The 24,359-nt window shown below is 39.8% G+C and overlaps 1 protein-coding gene across 10 annotated transcripts in view; it reads right to left on the reverse strand.

Moving 5' to 3' along the window:
• DOCK3 (dedicator of cytokinesis 3) overlaps positions 1-24,359 on the reverse strand; it is a 294,157-nt gene that overhangs the window by 109,850 nt on the left and 159,948 nt on the right. For all 10 annotated transcript variants that reach the window (XM_074312252.2, XM_074312255.2, XM_074312249.2 and 7 more), the window contains 3 exons: positions 10,771-10,852; positions 5,653-5,713; positions 4,249-4,396 (listed from right to left, as the gene is read on the reverse strand). In XM_074312252.2, coding sequence (XP_074168353.1) covers positions 4,249-4,396; positions 5,653-5,713; positions 10,771-10,852 — 291 coding nt within the window. The remainder of the gene's footprint in view (positions 1-4,248; positions 4,397-5,652; positions 5,714-10,770; positions 10,853-24,359) is intronic.

The raw sequence follows: 24,359 nt of genomic DNA on the forward strand, positions 1-24,359 counted from the left end.
AGCTGGCATGCAGTATGCCCACTATTTGGGTGTACCTCATTTCCTGAACTACTAGTCTTCACATGCCCTTTCCCACCTCTATCCTATTGATTTACTAGTTCATACGGATTCTTTCTTTTCTCCCTCTTAGATTACCTAATTCCTTTTTTTTTCTATTTTGTAGATAAGAAAGCTGAAGTTCAGGAAATTAAGGTGATGTTTCCAAATCTCATAGCTTTTATCTCCTTAACATCTCATCTATCTATCTAATAGATAAACGTTTATCTATCAAAAAAAAAAACAAGCTGGGATCATACATACTCCTGGCATCCTTTTAAGTCAGCTAACAAGGTTGGCATGTGACGGCAGTGTTTCACTCCGTGAGCCACCAATCTTTCACGTCACTCTTCCTGGAGGAGCAGCAGAACAGAAACTGAAGGATGAGAATGCAGGTGTGTTCCAATCCTGGGGCAGAGAATACCTGGGAACTCGTGTGCCCACATTTAGATCCGCGGTGGAGACTCCTGTCATGAGAACTCACCTCTGCATGAATAGGAGTCATCCTGAGCTGACTCTCTTGACACTGGCTCATAACTTAATGAGTTCTGTTTTGTGGCAGCACTAACACACACACAAATCCAATCAGGCCTTGAGGCTAGAGATTGTGGGCACTGGAAGTCAAAATAGAGCCGTCCCATGCACACAGACCTGCTGGGTTTGAGTCCTCCTGTGTGGCCTGAGCAGACACTTGGTGCAGATGCTCAAACAACACGTCTGAAAAACTGATAACAGACACCTCAGATAATGGGCCTGGGTGGGTGATGGTCCATGGAAAATTGGGAAATCCTAGGCTAGGAGAGGGAAATATGAGCTACTTCCTCACCTGACCTGCAAGCGAGAAACAATATTTTCATTTAAAGTTATTATATATAAAGATTTGAGCATTCTTTTCTCTGTACCAAAATGAGGATGTCCCAATGGCCCTCTACCCATTTAAGAGTGAGCTTCCATTTAAGAACAACAGCTCCTAAACAAGACTCTAAACTTAAGGCAGTTTCATGGATAAGGTGGCTACGAAACAAAGACCCCAAAGACAAGTGCTCTAAGGAAATGTCCATGCCTATCCCAAATATAAGGAGAGGTGCCCTTCCAGCCACCATTTATAGAAGAGGTTGCCACCTTATATTTCCATCCTCACAAAGCCTTTTATGCTATGGGGCTTTCTCTGAATCCTTTTATTTTGAATATCACAGGACTATTTTGGTAAGTTACATGAGCCTGAAATGACCTCAATAAATGCAAGTTGTAGATGCTTGTAGAGTTTATCTGACAGGTTGGTTAAAATTTTTGTAAAGAGCAAAACTACACAGATTTAGTAATTATCCTTGCCTGTGACTTCCAAACTGAAGTGTTGGATATTGTTATAAAACTCACCTTAAAAGCAGCGATGTAGCTGTATCATTAAGGTCACATATATGGGCTTATGGGACAAATGAAAATACAGAAACATCAAGTATCCAAGTAACAAGTATGCAGTAAAAACGTAATTGGACCTCAAGATGAATTTCCAGTGAGAGCATCAAGGATTCAAAGATGGAAGTGAAAATAATGTGCCTTGGAAAACTGTCAGATGACTCAGAAAGTGGCTCTAGTGATGATAAAGACTCGATGGCATGATCGTATATGAAGAATTTGAATAAAATCTTCCTATAACATGTGAGAGTGGGGAAAAAGCAATACTTCTCAATGTTATATAATATGTGCTTAAGTACATAATGTGTAATACACATTTTATATAATATGATTTAAACTATGACTAAAATGATAAATTTAATATTCAAAGTAGTTATTTATTTACTTCATTAGGGTTGGCCTAAAAATGTTTCTTTGGACTTTCCCATTGTGAAGCTGAGAGTGGTCGCCGCATATTCAGAGGCATCTTGTATTTGGTCACGTGCATGACTTGTGGCTGCCCCTCTACGCCGCCCCAACGCTGGCTCTAGCTCCTTGGCACTCCTCTCCTTTTACGTCCTAGGCGCCAGGTTCAACAAGCCCTGTACCTGCTTGTGACCCTTGTCCCTTTGGCCAAGAGGAAGGACATGACATCTATATCAGACTGAACTACACATACTGGTTATTTATTTGTGATTTTTAAGGCTGATTAGGAAGCGGCTTAGTTTTCATGCCTCAGCTTCTTGCTGAAATTTTCTTAAAAGGATGTGTGATGCCTTTCCATACACACGTGATATTAAATAACATCTATAAAGCCAGTGCAGTGGCCATGGCAAGAAACATATAGAAGCTTGAATCTTATCTGTTTGAAGCATATCCTAAATAATGAAAGAAATGATGAGAATGTCAACAACTAATGAGATATTTTGTCAATTCCTTGATTAAAACTACACAAGAGGTTTTTATCCTTGCAAAATCCTGGCCTTGCAAAGGCGAAAGCACTATCAGTAGAATCTCGTAAACCCTTTAAGCTTCCAATTCAATCTAACAGACAGGTCCTCTAAAACGCAATGGAAAATATTGCTTCTCCAGAGGGCTAGATTCACTGTGCTGATGTGGATTTAAAACACGAATCCTAGAGAAATTCCATACTGCACACAAACTCAATATCACAAACATAATTGAAAATCTGATAATTTTCAAGTGGAAAAATTATCCTACGTTTTAACTCAATCAGTCCTTCAAAAATTTACTTTAAACTATCTTCTCTATAAAAACATTGTACTTTGGCTTTTTAGAACTGACATAGACAGCTCATAGGAAGAAGCCAAGAAAAAGCTACACGTGAATCCCACTTCTTGCAAAGTGACACGTTAGTACTGAAAGCTGTTATTTTAGAAGCAATTAGGCCAATTAAGCCTGACAGCAAGATTTCAAGACGGTTGCTGTGCAGGCCGCTATCCACACTGAGAACTGCATTGAAGCAAGGAACAGCTGATACACGCAAAGAGCTGCAGTTCTCAAGTGTATGTATAAACCTTTGCCCTTGGAAAGGACAGAGTGAGGATGAGGATGAGGATGAGGATTTTGGATTTCTGTTTACTCTTTTCAAAATGAGGAAGGTGTATCAAGAAGCAGGTCCCACCACCCATCAATGAAGAGATTTTGGTATATGAAGAAAGTTTGTGACTGATACATAAGAGGACAAGAAAACCCGCCCAAATTTTTGTGTAAGTTACTATTCCAAAGGAAGATCCTCATGCCGTCAAGTATGTAACTACAAACAGAGCTTAAGGCAAAATAGGTAATAAGGAGATGTGGGCTCTTAATTTTAAATCGATAAAATGTAGTTGATTACATAAAGGCCCAAATTAAGTGTAACTGTGAATTAAGTTCACTTCATGCCTCAATCAGACAGAACAGATCATACAGAAATATATCCATGCGATACTATGGTGAAGATATAGTAACATGCTGATTGACAGTACTAGATTTAATTTGGAAAAACAACATTGGTTTAAAACCAAAAGAGGACAGATTTTTAAAGATATTCTCACAGTTAGAAATACACTTGCTTTAAAGACTCACTAAACTCACCATGATCATGTTTTCAGCACCACTATTCATGCTTAAGTCTCTAGAAATAAAGACAGACAATATGTCTGGATTCTGTGTTTTTTTTCCTTTTTTCGTTTCTTTTTTCTATTGTTTAACAAGCGTCAGGAGGAGACGCACTGCTTCTGGAAGGCAGGTCCCTTGGCTGATGAACACTACAAACAATGCATGCCCGGTTGGATGTGACTTATGGATCTACGGTGGCAGAAGTGAAAGCAAAACCTCAGCTCCTCAGAAATACTGGCTTTTCTTCAAGGACAGGGCTACCCGGCTCAGGATTGTTCTTTGAAGTGACCAGCATCAATAGCCAGCTCACTGCAACAGCTGCTGGGCAAGCATTAGACAGACGACGCTTACATCCAACACACATGAGAAATTACATTATTAGCTTTTCTGTAAATAAATCCTAAGGTTGATTAATCCTGGACAGATGAGGAAATGTGTACTACCAGACTTTTACTTTAGGATAGAAGACTTCAAATTCAGCTACTTCAGAATCAGCTGGGAAGCTTATTAGAAATACAGCTGCCTGAGCTCCATCCCAAAATTTAGATCAAAATCTCTGCATTTAAAAAAAAAACCTCCCTACCCTACATATCCTGATGATTCTATGTCCCATAAAGCTTGACACTGCTGCTCGTGAGGACAGTGCTGCAATGTCTCATGTTGCAAATCAGTAATATTTCTGATGTCCATACTCACGTATAAACCTTAAGAACAAAATCCTTTTCTTCTTTTAGTTCTGTGAGCGACTGTAGGACATCCAGGATGCTTAGGACTGCACAGCCATATGGTCGCCGGTAGTGCAGGTGGGCAGGGCCTTTCTTTGAGTCATTCAGAAGCATCCGGCCTAGGGCACAGCAGGAAACATCAAGTCAGACTGAGACCGCCACACTCCTCTCCAGCATCCCTGATCGTCATCCAAGGATGCCAGATACAGGCACCTTAGAGATGCTCCAAATTGGAAGACTAATTTAGGACTGAACAGAGCCATCCAAGGATGTAAGGATATTTATGTGGACGAATGCCAAATAGGCCTTTGGCCAGGACTCTTCCCTTGCATCACATTCCATCAATCATCCTTATTACCTACTTCAACACAAGGCCCATTTATTAATCAGATGAGAATAAAACAGGAATTCCATGAATTTCTTAGAAAAACCAGTATGCTAATAGATTTAAATTTCATAGACAGATGAAGGATACAAAGTGTAGTGTTTTAGCTGCCAGGTAAAAACTATGTGCACACAAATAAAGAGGACAACATGTTCTTCCAACCAAATTCTGCTGCCAAAGCGGCTCCTAAATCACTATGGGAGCATGAGCACTTCAGAAAGTGGTGGGGCCTGGCTTTTCCTGCCTACCAAGGCTGTGCCTACCGTGGCAAGAGGACTTCCAAATGCCATACTGGAACCTCAACAAATGCTTTATTAGGTAACGAAAAACAAACAACAAAAGTATAGCAAAATAGTTTTGTTGGCAAAGGATTAAAACATATTCTTTGCCAAATGTATAAGATTTGCCAGAACTCAAACCTATGAAGGAAGACTTGGTTAGTCATAGCCCCCCAAATTATGTCATAAACTTGAAATACAGCTAGGCAAACCCACGACTGAACACTAGCAAAAATCACTTTTTTTCATCTTGGGTGAGGTAGAAGTGAGATGCCATCCATCTACTGCAGTAAAAACAGTAACTCTAATTTTGTGGAAAATAGCACAGATACGTATATACTTTCGGATACAAAACACAGCAAAGGCCATTCACCACTTGTTAAGCTGGTAACCATGGCCACCTGCTTCTGATCTCTGTGGCAGAGGGCTGGCACAGAGACCGGGCACCGTGATGAAGAGAAGGCCAAAAAGGTGACCACTTGAAATAAGGAGTTTGGGTCCAAAACCAAATAGGGAGCAGAAGATTTTGAGTAAAAAAATATATTATGTGAAATTCAGCTGAGCTTACAGTAAAGCTCCAACACAAGTTGCACTCTGATCCTGGGACCTGACATAACAGGTAAGAGCTGGGGAGGACAAAGCTCATACAAAGTAGATACTTATCCCAAGTTGGGCTGGTCTTAGTCACGTGAATGGATAAGGTGGACAGTACCTATTCGTATCACATGGGCAACGATATACAAATCTCTCTTCATATCTTTGCTGCTCAGATCCTAAGAAAAGAGAAAAAAAATAAGTTAATTAAGACAATGAGTACAGACAAAATAATAAAAATTTTAACTTGAACCTCATAACGGTTTGCTTTTGTCACTTTTAGCATATGTTAAAGGTGGGGGAGGGGGACTCAAGTACACAGCTGTTTAGTGTTTATAAGATTCCTGCAGTAAAAGTCTGGATATCTTATATGCCTTTGGAAGTTTATTTTATTGATAATACTTTTCCAGCTTTTATTCAGAACACCTAACAAAAACCTGCGAGAGTTCTCATATTAGAAATCTTCATGCTATTGCCTTATCCATGTTTATGGATCTAACAACACATGAAAACATTTTGTAACAAAAGAAATGTTCAATGAAGGGAAAAAAATGGGAAAACATCAAAGAACTCATTAATGACTGAAATTTTAGAAGTTTATTCTTTACTAATTTTACTTTTATTCCACTGTCCACAGTGATTATTACACACTAGATATATTCCCTTGAAAAGAGATTAACTTGGTCTTAGTGAAACTTCAGTAATTTGATTTCCCTTTCTAAATTTAGATACATATCATTTGTACTTCAGTATAAAGCTGAAAATAATTTTATCTGGAAAATTTTAGGGGTTTCCTTAAGTAAACAAATCTGATCCAGAATCAGAAACTTTTAAAACCAGAGTTATGAAAATAATTTTATACATTATTTATGTTTAGAACACATTTTGAGGTAAAATGTTTGTTCATGAGTATGTATTTATACTTTATTTAACACACTGTACTTGATGTAATAAAACTTCAATATATATTCTGTTTCAGGCACTTCACCAGGTCATCAATCAACTCACTGCTCACTCCGAGCTATTACTGTGAATTAATGATGATGGATGGAGTAACCTCTGTCCTTAATGGGACAGGCTCCCATGATTTCTCTTTTGCTTCTAGGAAAAGGTCCTTTAGTTCCATTCCTTTCCAACCTTTCATCTTTTGATTGGTCCCAGATGCTTGTCTCTTCAATAAAGCAGGAAAAGGGACAACGAGTCCTAGCCACTCTGAATGAGCTTTGAGGTCCAGCATCCCCATGTCTGCTTTATTTTTATACCCTGTTGCACAGTTAGGACTAGGAGGAGGCAAGCAAGGCACCTACGGTGCAAAATTTAAGGAGGTCTCACTCTCAGAATCCTCTGCTTTGCTTGCCTCACCCATTCCCAGCTCTGCCCTGTAGTGTGGTCCTGAACATACGACCACAAAGGAGACATTAACAAGTAATGTGCAGTGGTGAAACTGAAACTTTTAGATTCCAGATAGTTGTAATATTTCGCCCAATTCTTGATGGAATAATGAAATACGCTTACAATGATATAGGTAACAAAATAATTTAACATAAATTGATATCTCTGGAATCACAAAGATACATTTTTACATGAAAGTCGTCTTTTGATATTAAAAAGGGTATTTCAAACTTCATTTCATTAATTCCTTTAATTTAGAAATGGAATTTAAAACTATATCCTCGAAATAGCACTGCATTTTGACACATATCAAGATGGCTACTAAATAACAAATAGAAATTGAAAAACAGATTACCTTTTTTATGGGCTTTTTGGGATTGAAGCAAGCCTATTACTGAAGGATATAGAAATGTCTGACACATTTCAAAGTGAAATGGTTCCTTCTGCATAGCTCAGATTATGTTAACCTAAACTATCAAATGACCACTATCATCATCAATCCCAATATACCTAGAGACTTCAAGCCAGTTACCAAAGATGGCCAAACAGTAATCAGATGGGTTGCACACAAGAACCTGGGACCGCTCCCTCGGCTCTGAGTGAATAAAAGGAAGAAGACTTAGCTATAATTTGGGGTACTTTCCAGGTGACTGGGTAGGGGTTCTTTCTGACCCTGTTGTACATGGTACTCAGAACTCTTTGTGGCATTTATTTGAGGTCAATGAATATAAGATGATAATAATCAGTGCAAGAAAATATATTAAGTAAAATGATTACTTGTGAGTCCCACATAATTTCAATGTCAAATTTTAATGTAAAAGTTATCTTATTAAATATGTTATTAAACTTACACGCTTCAAAACTAAGTACCAAGTGTGGCTATCCATATTAAAATACTCACAAGACCTGTGAAACAAGATGGGAAGACGGATGACTCACCCACCATTTATCTGGTGATAAAAGTTTGAATTAAGATTTACTCACTGGACGATACCCTCCAATCCTACATAATTAGAAGCTGGTTCCCAACTACACTGTGAGTAGAGAAGGCAGTGACTTAGGGCTCTTAGACTCAGTTACTAATGTACCATTTGAAATATGGAAAAGTTAATTTACTTCCCTGTGCTCGGACTGCCTTCTTCTGTAGAGATAATGGGATTTACAAATATCAAACAAAGCCATTCTATTCATACTGTGTAGCAGAAAAGGAAGCAATATTTTAATATGTGATGTTATTATACTAATAATCAGCTTCATTCTTAATTCCAAGAAGTCACTACCTAAAATTCTATTTTGAAATGTGGAAGAGTATAAATAAATATAGAAAATATAATGCCAACTAGTGCAGGGAAAAATAGGACAAGTTCATTCTCCGAGTTGGTCACTCAAATATAATAAAAAGAAACATATATTCATTTATTTACACAACAAATCATTGCTGTGGGCTTAGTATTTGCCAGGCACTATATGTGAGTCACTGGATACCTAGTAATGAGGAAACGCACAGACGTGCTCTCACATGCTCATACACACAGCCACTGCTTTTCATGAAAGCCAGCAAAACCCTTACTGTGTTAGACATTCACATAAATATGAAACACCTCCTCCTTGGAGAAAATTCTTTCCGCATAGGAAGCTCTAAAATCTAACAAGGTCAGGAAAACACCAGGCTTTCCAGAGAACAGGGTCGTGCCATGGGTAAAGTGACTGTCTGTACTGTGGCTCTGACGTCTGCTTGAGTAACCCTGCAAAACTGCTGTTTGTACAGTTCCCTTTTTTCTCACGCAAAGGTAAGCTAACAGGTTCACATCGACCACAGCTGTGGCTACATTCTGCTGCACTGAACTCTGAAACTCGGTAGGACACATGCCAACTTGGAAAACTCCTATAGCCCACAGGAGGAACTCAAGTGTTAGATGATGAGAAAGCAGTTTCTGCCAAAATTACTACTTCATATAGCTTAAAGTAAAACACAAAAATCCTGGCTAAGACAATCTTGTTCAAAAATCTCGTGTGCTTTGTAAAAATTCCTCAAATCACTTTTGGGATCTTTTTAGAGAAATCAAGGGCTGTGCTGCAAAAGGAATGACAGAAGCGGTGTTTTCAGCAGCCTGTGCCTTCCCGTTGCAGCAGCACCGGAACACATCGTGAGTGTTTCGTGCACCTCTGATTTACAAAGTTGGAGCTACAGCTTAGGCCTCTGGGCCCACGTAGATAACTAAAATGCTGTGAAATGAAAATTTTGATTTACCATAATTACATTCAAATATCATCAGAATTAAGTTTGTTTTTTCCAGAGACAAGGACTGCACTCCTCATATTCAAGGATAGCACACGCACAGCTCTGTTCCCACGGTGCCAAAGAGCAAGGAGTCAGCAATTTCTTTTGCTGTTTTAACCAAATAATACTAGGGAACCAGGATCTAGAAAAACCTCCTAAGGCTATGGAGACATTCTAGACAAATGGGTGCCTCGTCTCTTTCTAGTTCTGTTTCAGAAAGGCGGCCCCAGAGCACCACGGCTGTGATCGGGCGCGCTCACGTCAGAAGCTCTCCCCCAATACGCTAACCTCAGTCCCATCAACTGCAATTTGGACTCTTGCCCTTGTTTCTTTCCTATTGAAGAGAAAGTGTTGCTCTCCCCGGACCAAACCATCTCAACTTCCTTAACATCTTCGTGGCTCTGTGTCTCCTAGTCCCTCCTCCCGCATTATCTCCTAAGTTTCGAATGCTGAGCTCAAAGATTATTTTAGCTCAGCTAGATTTATAAATCTCTCTGTACATCTGGAGCATTTTCAATAAAAGCTATCCCTGTGAAAGTGGTTTCTGATTCAGCAGGAATGCTGTTAGAGGTTTTGAAAGAAAAAGTTGCAGTAAATGAACAAAAGAGTACGGTAGACAAATTCAATTTTATCTTTCAGAGTATGTCACATATCATATCACAAATCCCATTGGTGTCTAAGAGGTGCACTGTAAGCTCTGAGGTGCCTGACTGTCACCCATCGATCACGTGCCACACACAGTGCAGTCAGTGGCACTGAGACCACCACGCCTCCCTGCACTCAGCGGGTTTTGATGGATCTAGTACAGTGAAGCAGACTCAAGAATCCACGACAGTCAAAGCTGGTTTAAAATTGTTATAGTCTTGTTTTTTCCTCCAGCACAGAAATTAACTCAAATAAAGCTGAGCAATTATTTAACTGGGTAAAAAAAACCTTAGTAAATCAGAATTAACTTGAAGAACACACACGGAAATGTGGTAGTATGAGGCTTAGTTAGCACTTTCCAATAAGCAGATCACCGAGCCTTCTCTGAGCTGATGAGTCCACGATCTCGGAGATCACGAACACCAGCATGGTTTTTCAGAAAAAAATCAAAACCACAGATCATAGCAGGGAAAGACCCTCTGTTTGGTATGTGAAAGAGCAGGACAATTTAGTTTATCTCTCTTTATATCCACTCACTTAAAAACCGCAAACCTGTCCATTGGATGGATGCCTTTAGAGAAACTATATTCATATGTGAGAGAAATTCCCAGGGGCCTTGGTAAGAATAGTAAGACAGACTCTTCTCAGATTTTAAGTGTCTATTATATTAAATAGCTTATAAAATCCACATCAGTAAAAGGTACTTGATTATATTTCTTTAATAAAAAATTCAATTAAAAACTAATTTCAGTTTTCTTTAAATATTTCATTAAAACTTGATAGAAACATTAATCAAGTCCTATTCCACCCAGTGTGTGGGGAAAGAAGAATAAGTGCTTGTTTCTACGGTGAAAATATCCACCCAGCAGGCCCCTGGCTAAGTCAACAGCAGAGAAGGGAAGGAGAATTTGCACATACTGTAAAAAGGGCACACATTCGTTCTATCTTCTCTGGGTTCCTTGGCCCGCCATTCTTGTTCAGCCTCACCAGAAACCGCTCACTGAAATGTAGGAGAGAGAGACAGAGAAATGTAAGGGACCGCATGCTCCAGAACAAATAAAAAGGGCATTTACAGAGAAACCCTCACAGTGACAGGCAAGCCCCAAAATACATGTCCGGTGGCGCTATTTTTCTTGCCAAGCAACATGCAACGAACACTACAAACTGCCTGATAGGTGTTGCTGTTTACTGCTGCTTGTGGCTCTTATCTCCCTAAAGCTGTGTGCTCCCTGAGGGCAGCAAGGAAGATTGTGTCTTACATTTTCCCCAAATATCCCCAAAGCTCTGGGCATAATTCTAAGCCCATAATAAACATATACATTCTTTGATGTGAATATTCAGGTCATAAAAATATTCATAATACTAGATCCAAAATAATCTACACTACCCAATTTCCATCTTCCTTATAACTCTCGAGAATCATTTTATGGTTAAGAGAAAAATGTTACAGGGACTTACAAAACTTTGGGTGAAAAGTCAGAGAAATAATGTATTATAATTAAAGATACAACCAGAATTTAATAGGGCTATTAAAATATTTTATCCCCCAAACAATATAAGATCATTCTTGAGGAATGTCTTCTGGCTCTCTCATCTCCTTACTGGATCTCATTCCCATCCCTTCATCCCAAGGTTCCCTACTAACTATAACAAAAATACTGAGCCATGGGAAAGACAAAGTATGTGATTCTAAAAGTAATTCACTTCTCTTGTGCCTACAGTCATGTATGTACTTACTACACATGTGTGGTGTCAGTAAAAGGGCCAATATTAAAATATTATAGAATGATAAGATATAATATCAACTGCACACGTTGCTCAGTTTGTTTGTGTATTCACTTGTTCACTTAGTCAACAAATAGTTATTAAGTTCTGTGAGCTAAACATGAAAATAGAAATGTAAACACAGTATATACAAGAAACTTTTTTTATAGAGTGTGTGGTCCTGCGAGGCAGTTCAATAAGCAGAAATGAAGCTCAGAGAAGCTTTGGACCAGACAATAATTGGAGATTTTTCAGCCAGGGGATTAGATGGGAATAAGGGGGGAATGTGCATAGAACACGAAAAAAAAGGGCTTTGGTCAGAATCCCAAGGCACACTGATATTTAAGAAATAGGCAAAAGAAGAACTAGCAAAGCAGACACATAGGGACAAATAGAAAAACAGAAGCAAAACATGGAGGCTGGTGGGAAGCTGCATTAGTCAAGGGAAGAAAGTGTCTGAAAGAGGAGGGAGGGTCAGGGAGGTACAAGGCTACTGAGAACCACATGAGACAAGGACAAAACAGTGCCCACGGGATGTCAAACAGACATTCCTGGTGATTCTGGCAGGAACTGTATTAGTGAAATAATATTATTTAGTGAATAATAGAGAAAAAGGCCAGAGGCCAGTGTGAGGAATAAAAAGTGAGGAGACAGAAATGGTGTCTGGACCACTCTTTAAAGAATGGCTGTGACTAGGTGGGATTTATGAACTTGTAGTTGAATGGGCATGTTGGGTTGAGGTCTTTGATTCAGATGGGATAACCCAAATGTATACACTCAACTGATCACCAATAAAGGTATCAAAATTCAATGAGGGAGCATAGTAGTTTCAACAAATGGTGCTGAACAACCCATATAAAGTAATGAACCTTGATCCTTGCCTACAAAAAATTAACTTGACTGGATGATAGACCTAAACATAAAAGCTAAAAGTATAAAACAGTAAGAAGAAAGAGAAAAATAAAGACAAGTACCTTTGTATATCTTGTTCACATTTGTATTTCCATATTTAACAGAAAAATCTTTGTGATCTTGAATTGTTAAGCAAATATTGTGAATCAGAACAAAATGATAAACTGGACTTAAGAAAAATTAAAACCATTTTCTCTTTGAAAGACACCTCTAATAAAATGAAAGTCAAGTATAGACTGAAAGAAAATATTCACACTCATGTAAGAAAGGACTGAATTGAGATGAGCATATGAAGATCTTTCTGAACTTAGTAATTAGTTAAAAAAAACAGACAAAAGATCTAAACAGACCCTTCATCAAGGAATACACAAGGAAGGCAAATAAGCTCAAGAAAACACCATTAGTCATTAGAGAAATGCAAATTAAAAGCACCGTGAGATACCACTATACACCTACTAAAATGGCTGAAATTAAAGATTAAATATACCAATGGTTGGTGTGAATGAGAGCAATTAGAAGTCTCATGAACTGCTAAGGGGAATACAAAACAGTAGAGCCACTTTGGAAAATAGCCTGACAGTTTCTTATACAGTTAAACATACACTGAACTATATGACCCAACAATTCTACTCTTAGGCATTTACTCAAGAGAAATGAAAACAAAGACCTGTATGTGAAAGTTTATAGAAGCTTTATTCATAATAGTCAGAAACTGTAAAGATGTAAATCTATGAGCAAAAAGTATAAAACTCTCAGAAGAAAATATTAGTATAAATCTTCATGACCTTGGACTATGCAGTGGTTTCTTAGGACACTAAAAGCACAAGTAATGAAAGAAAAAATAGATGATTTGGACTTCATCAAAATTCAAAACTTCTGTGCATCAAAGGGCACCATTAAGAAAGGGAAATAAAATCTACAGAAATGGGAGAATATATTTGCAAATAATATATCTGATAAGGGACTTGTATCTCGACTATATAAAGAACTCGTACAACTCGACAATAAAGGACACACATTACTTGAACAGAAGTTTCTACAAGGAATATAAACAAATGGTCAATAATGACCTGAAAAGAAGTTCAGCATCATTAGTCATTAAGGAAATGCACATCAAAACCATACCGAGGGTACTACTTTACTTCTACTAGAATGGTTTTAATAAAAAAGTTAGATAATAAGTGCAGACAAGGAGATGGAGAAAATAGAATCATTATACATTGCTGGTGGGAATGTAAAATGGTGTAGCCACTTTGGAAAACAGTCTGGCAGTTTCTCAAAAGGTTAAGCACAGTTTAACATATGATCCAGCAATTCTCCTAAGTATACATACAAGAGAAATGAAACTACATGGCCACACAAAAACGTCACATGAAGGTTCATAGCGGCATTACTGATAACAGGCAAAAGGTGAAAACAACCAAAATATCCATCAGCAAATTAATGGATAATCTCAAGATCCATCCATGTTGTCGCAAATGGCGTATTTCATAACGCTAAGCGAAATAAGTCAGACAGAAAAAGTCAAGAACCATATGACCTCACTCATGTGGGATATAAAACTGAAAGCAACAAATGAGCAAGATAAAAAAAGAAGCAAAAACTCATAGACACAGACAACAGTTTAGTGGTTACCAGAGGGTAAGGGAGAGCGAGGGTGGTAGAAGAGGGAATAGGGGGTTAGGGGGTCAAGCGTATGGTGACGGAAGGAGAACTAACTCTGAGTGGTGAACACACAATGCAATTTATAGGTGATGTATTATAGAAATGTACACTTGAAACCTATATAATTTCACTAACCAATGTCACCCCAATAAATATAATAAGGATTTTAAAAAGAATAAAAAACAAATTAATGGATAAATAAAACATGGTAGCTACAGCTGTACAATGGAATATTATTTAGCCATAATAGGCATGATGTACTCATACATGCTACAATATAGATGAACCTCCACACATTAGGCTGCGTGACAGAAGCCAGTCACAAAAGACCACATTTTGTAAAATTCCATTTCTATGAAATATCCAGAATAGGCAAATCTATGGAGATAGAAAATAGATTAGTGGTTGCCTAAGGCTGGGGGTTTGGGAGGAAATGGGTACTTCTAAAGGATATGAAATTTCTTTTGGGAGAGATGAAAATGTTCTAAAATTGACTGTGGTAATGGTTGCACAACACCAATATGCTAAAAGTCACTGGATTGCACCTTTTGAATGGATGAATTCTATGGTATGTGAGTTATACCTAATAAAGCTGTTGCAAAGAACCAGCAACCAACCTTTTCAGGGATTAATCTTGCTCTCAGATAAAATAAAAATCAGATCTCCAAGATCTGCAAGGCCTTGTGTGGAACATTTGGCGTATCTTCACAGTCCCATCGCACGGGAGCCTTTCTTGCTTACTACTCTCCACACACACACTGGTCTCTTAGACACAAGTTTCTTGAAGAAGCCAAGCTCATTACTGCCTTAGGACCTTTGCATGTGCTGTTACCTCTGCCTGGAATACCGTTCCTTTAGCCAAAATGGTTCAGCTCCTATGCCAGTTTCCCAGAGAAGCCAACTCTGATATTAGCAAAAGCAATACTTCTCCTTCTCTCCCCAGGAGCCTCTCTTCTTTACAGCACTGAGCACAAGGCCATTACTGTCTTTCTTTGTTTGTTTATTATCTTCCTCTTACATGAGAGGATAAATTCCCAAAGGACGAGGACCTTGGCTCACTGCTATATTTCTAGTACTTCCAAGAGCTAGGTGCTCAATAAATGTTGAATGCAAGAAAGCGGAAATTCCCTGAAGAACTGCTGCGTGGTACGTGGAAGCTTGCTCACAGAGGTCCCCATAAACTGGAGGGACAGCATCACCATACTCTGCGGAAACACTGATTAGCCAACAGGGAGCAAAAAGATGGTCGGCACAAAGCAACCTTCTAACTTGGTGGCCCAGGACTGAGAAGCATCCAGCATGTGGGGGCAGAGGGACTCTCCCAATTGCTCATTAAGATCCATGCTCTCTGTTTCTTCTTGGGCAGTCACACTTCTCAGCCTCCCTTGCAGTCCAACGCGGCCTTGTGACTGAGTTCTAGACATGAAAATGTTGACGATGGAAGTGATGTGTGCCACGTCCAGGCTTCGCCCTAAACGCCTCTTACACGTGGGCGTGCCTTGGTGCTCCTTCCCATTCCAGATGCTTGGAGTGGAGACGACCCCCAGGGCAACCCTGGGGTCACGCACTGGCCATGGCAGAGTTATCCATTAGTCTGAGTCCCTGAAGGATTGTGTGGATGAGAACCACCCTATTTACTGCAAATTCACTCACCCAGTGCTGTTCTACAGGCAATAAATACACTCCTGTTTTGTCTGAGCCATTATACATTTTCTGTCTATTTTTTTTTATAGCAGTTGATCTATCCTAATGTGTCCACATGCATATAACAACCACCCAATTAGCTGATAACTTGGTATGTGAGTATAAAACAATTTTAGATGAGCATATCTTTTCAAGATAATTTATTACAATTGCTCTCACCATCACACTACCATTCTCTGTGACTCCCTCAAGGGTAGACATCCACCAGGCAGGCTGCTATTTGGAGCTACTAGGCACCCACAGATAGGGAGACTATTTGGAGGGGCTACACCAAGCTCTGGTTCAAAGACAAAGGGTTGAGAAAGCAAATTTCTGGGGGGACAGAGTTGCTGGCCCTATCAGAACCTAAGAACTTCTCTTGTTCCTCGGTAGTAAAGGAGGCCCCTAAGGCAGTTCTCACAGCGCCCACCTGCGCTTCATGGGTCCACACTCATTTCACCTGACATTCCTCACAATTGGGGAGACATTCAAAATAACTGTTTTTCCATTTCAAAGGGCTCTAGCAATACATATAATTATTTCCTGTTTTGCTAGCTCCCTCAATGGGTATGATAAATAAATGATGCTTTCTGTTAACGGCCAAATATTTGAAAGCCAGTATCTATCCAGTGTTTCCTGATTTGGCAACAACTATTCTGCAAAAGAAGTGTTGGAAAATACTTATTAAACATAGACAGGTTGCTACCCTCTAGGATTTCTCAGAAGTCTAAAATGTTGTTATATGTTTCAAGTACCAATGGCACAGGTGGTATTTGACCCCACAACCTGCTTTGCATAAGGCAATAGGGTCTGTATGAACAGTTCGATAAATGCTGATTGAGTCTATTTACCAACTAGAGCTACAGCAACTATTTCCCAAGGTGTGAAAAACCCTGTAGCCCAGAGAATAAAACTGATTCATGAGATTTTACAAACATCCACAGCTGTACATGACAGCAACAGGTCAGTTTTTCTCTTAGATAATCTAGATGAGAAAAATGCTAACTCTTTCAAGAGAAAAAAGAGATGATGTTGAATTCTTACTCTTCAATAGCAATGTTTATGAGAACTGCTCTACATTTAGTTGTCCTTATGTTGAGCTATGAATGAACAATATATGAAGTTACATTCATTTCATATTGTTGAGCAAATTCTTACAAATGAATTCCATAATTTGAATCTGTGACAAGTTTAATAGTGTCTTAATTTTCAGATCACTTGCTTTTATGAGAGTTCTAATTCATATACTTCATCACTTCTCCATTGATGGTAATTCGTGCATCCCTACAGCAAAAGTTAGGTGACCTGCAATGAGGTGCCAGCCTGTGCCAGGCACTGAGGCAGAGACAGTCTCTCATCCTTAGGGAGGGCATTTCCTGAAGACTGTGTTTGGGAAATACACGCATCCTCTTTAAATAAATTTAGAGGAATTCTCTCAACTGTTTCAGTTTAACCTCATGTTTCTCATTTGGTCGTCTGTGGAGATGAATGCCAACTACTTAGTTATCTCTCTCATGATAAGCTTCCAGATGCTTAAAAACAGGCAAGTAGCCCCATGGTCATACTACCCAACAGATTAGGAAATCACTAATATTTCCTCATAGATTCATTTTCCAATTTAGATCACTTGGCTTTATTTCTCAAGTTCTTCAAGTTTTCCCACTTCATTCTAAAGCAGGAAGAGCAGAAATGCATAAAGGGGTTTCATAAAGGCAAATCAGTGCTGTGGTTTTCAAGTTTATTTTTAGTATCAGCTTTGCTCTTCTTTTCAAAAAAACTTTACACTGTTCACCAACATATGAAAAATTTAAAAGCAGAGGTACTTTAGGGGTGGCCAGTTAGCTCAGTTGGTTAGAGCATGGTGCTAGTAACACTAAGGTTAGTGGTTCAATCCCCGCACAGGACACTGTGAGCTGCACCCTCCTTAAAAACAAAACAAAACAAAACAAAAAAAAAACAAAGAAAACAGGGCCACTTTAGTTGAATCAGAGGTAGGGGGAGGGCAGGGGTAGGAATCCTCCCTACCTGGCCTCTCTCCTAACCACCAACCCTGAGAGACTTCAGGGCTCCAAAAAACGCTTCTATAACCACTAGTACAATTCAGAGGTTCTTTCCAACCCCCTTCCTTCCTTTTTATTCTTTCAACAAGCATTCATGAACTCCTAATATGTTCCAGAAACTGAGCTAGATGCTGGAAATATAGAAATGAAACGGTCCCTATCCTCAAGGTTCTGTTTATTGGGAGAGAGATACACATAAACCAAAAACTGTAGCACAACGTGAAAATGCTATAATTGCACAGAAAGGGGCTGACAAGCTCTACTGGGACGAGGGTAGGCTGTCTAAAGGAGATATTGGAACAGATTCCTGCAGTATTGTGAGGCTTCTGGCATTTGGGAAGGGGTAGTCAGAAATGAAGAGAAGGGGATTCAGGAGGAGAGTGCCCCAAATGCACTCTCTAAAGTAAGAGGCAGCTTGTCGGTGGGGAAGCTCAGAGCACAGGTTAAGAGGGCAACTGGAGACCTGCGGAGTGGTCAAAGGGGCCCTGCAACTCACAGCGGACAAACCCACCGTGTGGACTTAGGTGTATGCTTCTCTAAACTCGGCTATCATCAGGAGTGCCAGCAGCTTATTAAAACTGCAGATTCCTGGGCCCCATCCCAGATCTTCTGGATCAGAACCTCGAGAGGATGTTGGAGGAAGTCCAAGAATCTGTATTTTTAAAAAGGTTTCAGTTGGTTGTTAGGATTATTAGCAAGTCCGGAAAACCGCATTATGGGCCTTCGAGAGGCCCTGAACAGCCGTGAGAGGCAATGTTGACTCGTAAGTCTTTAGCAGGATTACTCGGGCTGCAGTGCGCAAGGCAGCCGTTAACAGAGAAAACCCTCCAAAGACAACTGCATAGCTGCGGCAAGCTACGATGCAGCTTGGGGACTGAAGAGAGGTGAATGGATGGGATGTATTTAGGAGACAGAGCTGACTGGATTCAGATGCTGATCAGATGTGGTAGGGTTACCCAGAGATGACACAGAGGAGGGACACATAATGTCCAGACGTGCAGGCTGACGCTGAGGTCTCTGTGGTGTATGCAGGTGAACAGAAAACAGGCAGCTGAAATCCCACTTCTGGCACTCAGGGAAAAGGTCTGTCCTCATCAGCATGCCATGGCGACAGCAATGGCAGCCACTTAATGAGCGTCTTCTGTGTGCCAGGCATTGTTTAAAGTGTTGCTTTTCTTGCTTAATTGCATTTAATCCTCATAATAGGTTTCTCACCTCTGAAGAAAGTGAGAATCAGAGGGGCAAAGTTCCTGGCTCAAGATCAGAAAGTAGAGAGGGAGTCGTGAAGTTGGAATTCTAATCTGAATCTTTTTTAACTCCAAGCCCATGATTTATCTGTATTTCATCTTATGAAACGAGCATTGAAAAAAAAAGTGTGTGGTAGGGGGAAGAAGGATTCCATGGGCAAACGTATCTGGGAAACGCTGCCAACCACATCTTGCCCTAGAGATGCACGGTGAGTGTCTGCATCACACAGGTTCCCAGAGGCGCTGCATGAAGGAGCCCAGCTAGCCCAGGATCCCTAGTACCCACATGGCGCTCCCCAACCCTCCTGACTAGAAAGTCTGTGCCAAGCCCCCGTTCCAGCTCTGCTAGTGGCTTCTAGTCTGCTTGAAGTTCATGGCATTCCTACCCAGGAGACAGAGATGATGGGGCTACACTTTGCCTGATTTGTAACAAGCAGGGACTCTTGAATGACAATCCCCCAAAACAGATTCCTTTCATTTTCTCTAAAGCAAAAGAGACAAATAAGTAAATCTGTTATCGCATATTCTCAAATTGTTATAATAGCATTTTTGTAATTATACACCCCCTATAGGGTTTTTTAGAAACCATGCACTTCTCACAAAAATGAACTCACCGTAACTTAATGATCAGTTATGTGGGGAGCTACAGTTGTTTTTACTCTAATGACTTAGGCTCTTACCCCAGGACCAGGCTCCCAGTTCTAACATAAAAAGCACGTGGATGAATAAATGTGGGTACAGTAAAGGTGTGGCTCTGCTGACAGGACAGCACAATGCCAAGGCCATTCATCTTTGCCATCTCCAACAATCAAGTCACAATGCTTCCAAGGACGGTGTACTTCCATGTGGGAAAGTTGGGGCGGGGGGGTAGGGTAGGGCTTTGACCCTGCCTTCTATGTGTTTTGCTAATCACACCTATGGGGACTAAAGAAGTGCCAGTTTTATACTTCTCAGCTGAAGGTCAGCTGAAGGTCAAGTGGTCTGAAGTATTATAGAAAGCAATCGTGCTAGCCCTTCAAGCCAGAAAAGCAATGTTAGAACAGCAGCTGCTTCTCTGTATTCAGGAACAGCTCTTTTGTTTGGTATGGACAAATGTAGATTTGTCCTTTGCAACTTCCCAAGAGTAACCCAAACCTCGCATTTCTGAAAGAAATACTGAACAAATCAATACATGAATGAAGGTTGGAAAAAAACCTATTTAGCTAAGAACTCTTTCATCAAATGTATCGAATGCTACTTCTCAGTTTATCTAACTGTTCTTAGATAAATACATGACCAAGTACTATTGCAGAAAAATACAGCATTTAAGAGCAAATCACTGATAACATGATCTAATGTTTTCCTATTTATCTATTACAATGTTTTCCAATTTATTTACTAGGCAAATGGGCAAGATGTAAACAAATGCTAAAGTGTGCTTGTTCTTTAAGGCCTCATGTAAAAGCACTGTTTTGGCAATGATAACATAGAAAAATAAGTGTCTTTTATGAAAGCTCATACTCAATATAATCCAATAGTGGCATTTCCTAATGGATATTCTAGTAACTGAGAATAGATAACCTTAAAGATTCACTCTTTCACTAGTTGGATCTCATTGCAAGTAAAACAAACTTTGAATGAGCAAATATTACTCCCTCCAAGAATTCTATGCATAAGACGTCCACAGTCTCCACAGGTAGGCTTTGGAACTTCTCTATAGCACAAGGGAAATGAAACAAACACCAAGGTTTAGAACAGGATGACAGCGATGACCAACCTGTGCACTACACGTTAGTTTATCAGCACTTTCTCACACAGCACCTCATGTGATAAATGGGAACCTGGCAGGACCACTCCAAGGTTTCGGTAGAAAGAGTATCTTCCTCATCTTGCTCCCCACCTCTCTCATTACACAAACTTATATTGATAATCTTTTATTCTGTGCTTTCCAGTTCTTTGTTCAATATGTGAATATTTTTGTTCTTTTTAATTGCATTTCTTTACTCACTACACACTGCTCAGCATGAAAGAGGTATGATCAAAAACTACGGTGCATGTTTAAATAAAATAAAAAAATTGTTACAGTAAAAGACACATGGCCATTAATCCCTCTCAAGATATTCTCCCTCGCTTTGAACACACTTATATCATCATTCTTGCCACTTTCTGAAGCAGTTCTGGAAGTCCTCTTTAATGTCGTTAGTTGCGCTGCCGTGGCTGCCTCATTGTCCTGAATTGATTCAAAATGTTTACCTTTCATGGTCATTTTGACTTTGGGGAAGAGCCAGAAGTCACACGGTGCCAAATCAGGTGAATAAGGTGGACGAGGACACACTGTGATGTTTTTATTTGACAGAAATTGCCGTACCAGAAGCGATGTGTGACATGGAGCCTTTCCATTGTCATCACAAAATATAGTGAATGCTGCTGCCGAGTGCCATCCAACAGAAAGGCAGGGATCTTCAATACGGGAAGCAGCGCATCGAACCTTAGTACCAGTGTGTGACAAGTTTCAACTTGTTTGGTGCAGTCAGTTGGGTGTGAGCTATGGTTGAGAGAAGGTGTGTTTTAAAGTGTGCCGTAAATCCTCCTCCATCATGATAACGCTCCGTGTCACACATCGCTTCTGGTACGGCAATTTCTGTCAAATAACAACATTACAGTGTGTCTTCATCCACCTTATTCATTGGATATGGCACAGTGTGACTTCTGGCTCTTCACCAAAGTCAAAATGATTCAGGACATCGAGGCAGCCACGACAGCGCAACTAAAGACACTCACTCACAAAAGAGGACTTCTAGAACTACTTCAGAAAGTAGTAAGAACAACGGGATAAATGTGTTTGAAGTGAGGGGGAGTATTTTGAGGGGGATTAATGGCAATGTGTCCTTTACTGTAATAATTTTTTTTTATTTAAACACTCACCGTATTGTTTGATCACACCTTGTATATTCACAAATGGAAGAAAAATCATAGTATTTGGCTAAGGTTTTTTTCCTGGGCTGCCACACCACACACACACACACACACACACACACACACACACACTTTTCTCTCTCTCTCTCTCTCTCTCTCTCTCTCTCTCTCTCTCTCTCTCTCTCTCTCTCTCTCTCCCCCCCCTACAGATTTGTCCTGTTAAAACTACATAAGTCCTCCCAGGATGCCCCAATATATGTTATTTGTAGTTATTAACTTATTCTGCTGTTATCTATTTCTGCTGTTTCTGTGCCTCAGTCTTCTTGTTTAATATATGTCATGAGGGAATTCTGATGGGAATAGCAGAGCTTATAGGAACCAAAACAAACATACAGAGGAGAAACAGAAAAATCTTAATTGTTTCCTGAATGAAAGCTAGAAAATTCAGCCAACCTGAAAGTCAAATAAATATTTCAATCTGTCATACATTTTACTAGATATTTTCTAGGCTTTTAAAGTATAAGACTGAGAAGCTAAGGAATAATTTCAAGGAACAAAAGCAAATAAAGATTCCCGGAGTACTAAACTTTGAAAGTATTTAAGAATTCTAATTTTTTAAAAATTTAAAATACAGGAACAATGTCCACTGAACTACATCAAATTCTTTTTTACTCTTGATTAATATGGAAAATTGGTGATATTATTTTAAAAACAATACTACAGTAACATAGCTAGTAAGGTATAGAGATGAGATTTCAACTCAAGTCTGAATTCTCCAAAGCATGTACTCATTCCAATTGTCCCTCATAATGTGTATTTAAATGGTGAAAATATGATACAATACTGATCAAAAAGAAATAAAGCAATTTGAAAATAGTTACATGTCTCTAAATATTATATACCTATATATGTGTACAAATGGATACATCTGCGACTACAAAGATTCTCCTATTCTTAATTTTCCTCTTTTGCTTCATGTCTTCCCTTCCTTCTTTTTTTTTTTTTTTTTTAAGTGTTTTTCCCAGACCCATCAGCTCCAAGTCAAGTAGTTGTTTCAATCTAGTTGTGGAGGACGCAGCTCACAGTGGCCCATGTGGGGATCGAACCGGCAACCTTGTTGTTAAGAGCACCATGCTCTGACCAACTGAGCTAACTGGCTGCCCCTTCCCTTCCTCTTGATATCCTGTGCCCATGGACTCAGTCTACCCTTTCTGCCATAGCCCTGAACAACCAGTCCACCAGGTTCTATGCTGTGCTATATAATATAGTAGCCACTAGCCATATGTAGTTATTTTTATTTAAATTTAATTAAAAACAAGTAAAATTAGAAACTCAGTTCTTGTCACACTAGCCACATTTCAAGAACTAAATAGCTGCATGTAGCTAGTAGCTATCATGTGTACTATAATGTTCTACCATATATGGAACATTTCTATTATCCTAGAAAGTTCTATCGGACAGCACAGCTCTACAGGGTCTGTAAGGGGTCACCGAGGCAAAGGGCTCTGTACTGCTACATCGCAGCATTGCTCCAAAGTGCAAAATTATAATGCTGACAACTTAGGGTGAGGATATACAGGAGGAGCTTTGGGGCTGGAGGAAAGGTGTTCAGAGTGTCAGGTCTAGGAACGGCACTCTCCAGGGCAGGCATTCCTGCTCTCTACAGCTTAGAAATAGGTGTGTGCGAGGCAAGCTGACTTGTAAAACCTAGCAATCAAACACAGATGAGGAAGTCTATGGTCTACACAGATGGGCTAGACCAAAATTCTGTAACCCAGGAGCATAGGGCCCAAGTGAGAAAGTCTGAGATGTCAATGGCCAGGGATCTGGGGCAAAAATCCAGAAAGGACGACATAAAGACCTGCCAGGGAGCAGGTCCCATGTGGCCTGCCCTTTGGCCCCTTCTAAACCTTGTGTTGCGAGTGGAGCAGACCTGAAACCCAAATGTGTGCACAGAGCACTTGCAGCTTCATGAAAGAAGGTGCACTAAGGTCAGGGACCTGCTCTACCTGTGCTTGGCGCTGGGACAAGACAGCCAGATATTTGTGCAGACTTGGGATGGGATGTGGCAGTTTTTGAAGATCTGATCAGTGCAGGCTGCATAGCATTTTTAAGGAACTACAAGCTCATCTCTGCATTTAGAATGTTGCAGCAGTTGGCACAAATTCAGCGCACATGTTAAGACAGGCTTAGCCATGTCTGGCCTGCCAGCGAGGGTAGTGTAGTGTATGTGTTCTTATAGCACAGACATAGAGTTTACCTTCCCCACTTACTGCATGTA

The sequence above is a fragment of the Rhinolophus sinicus genome, chromosome 5 (genome assembly GCF_057876585.1).
Source record: "Rhinolophus sinicus isolate RSI-liver-muscle chromosome 5, RSI-T2T, whole genome shotgun sequence".
Taxonomy (NCBI): domain Eukaryota; kingdom Metazoa; phylum Chordata; class Mammalia; order Chiroptera; family Rhinolophidae; genus Rhinolophus; species Rhinolophus sinicus.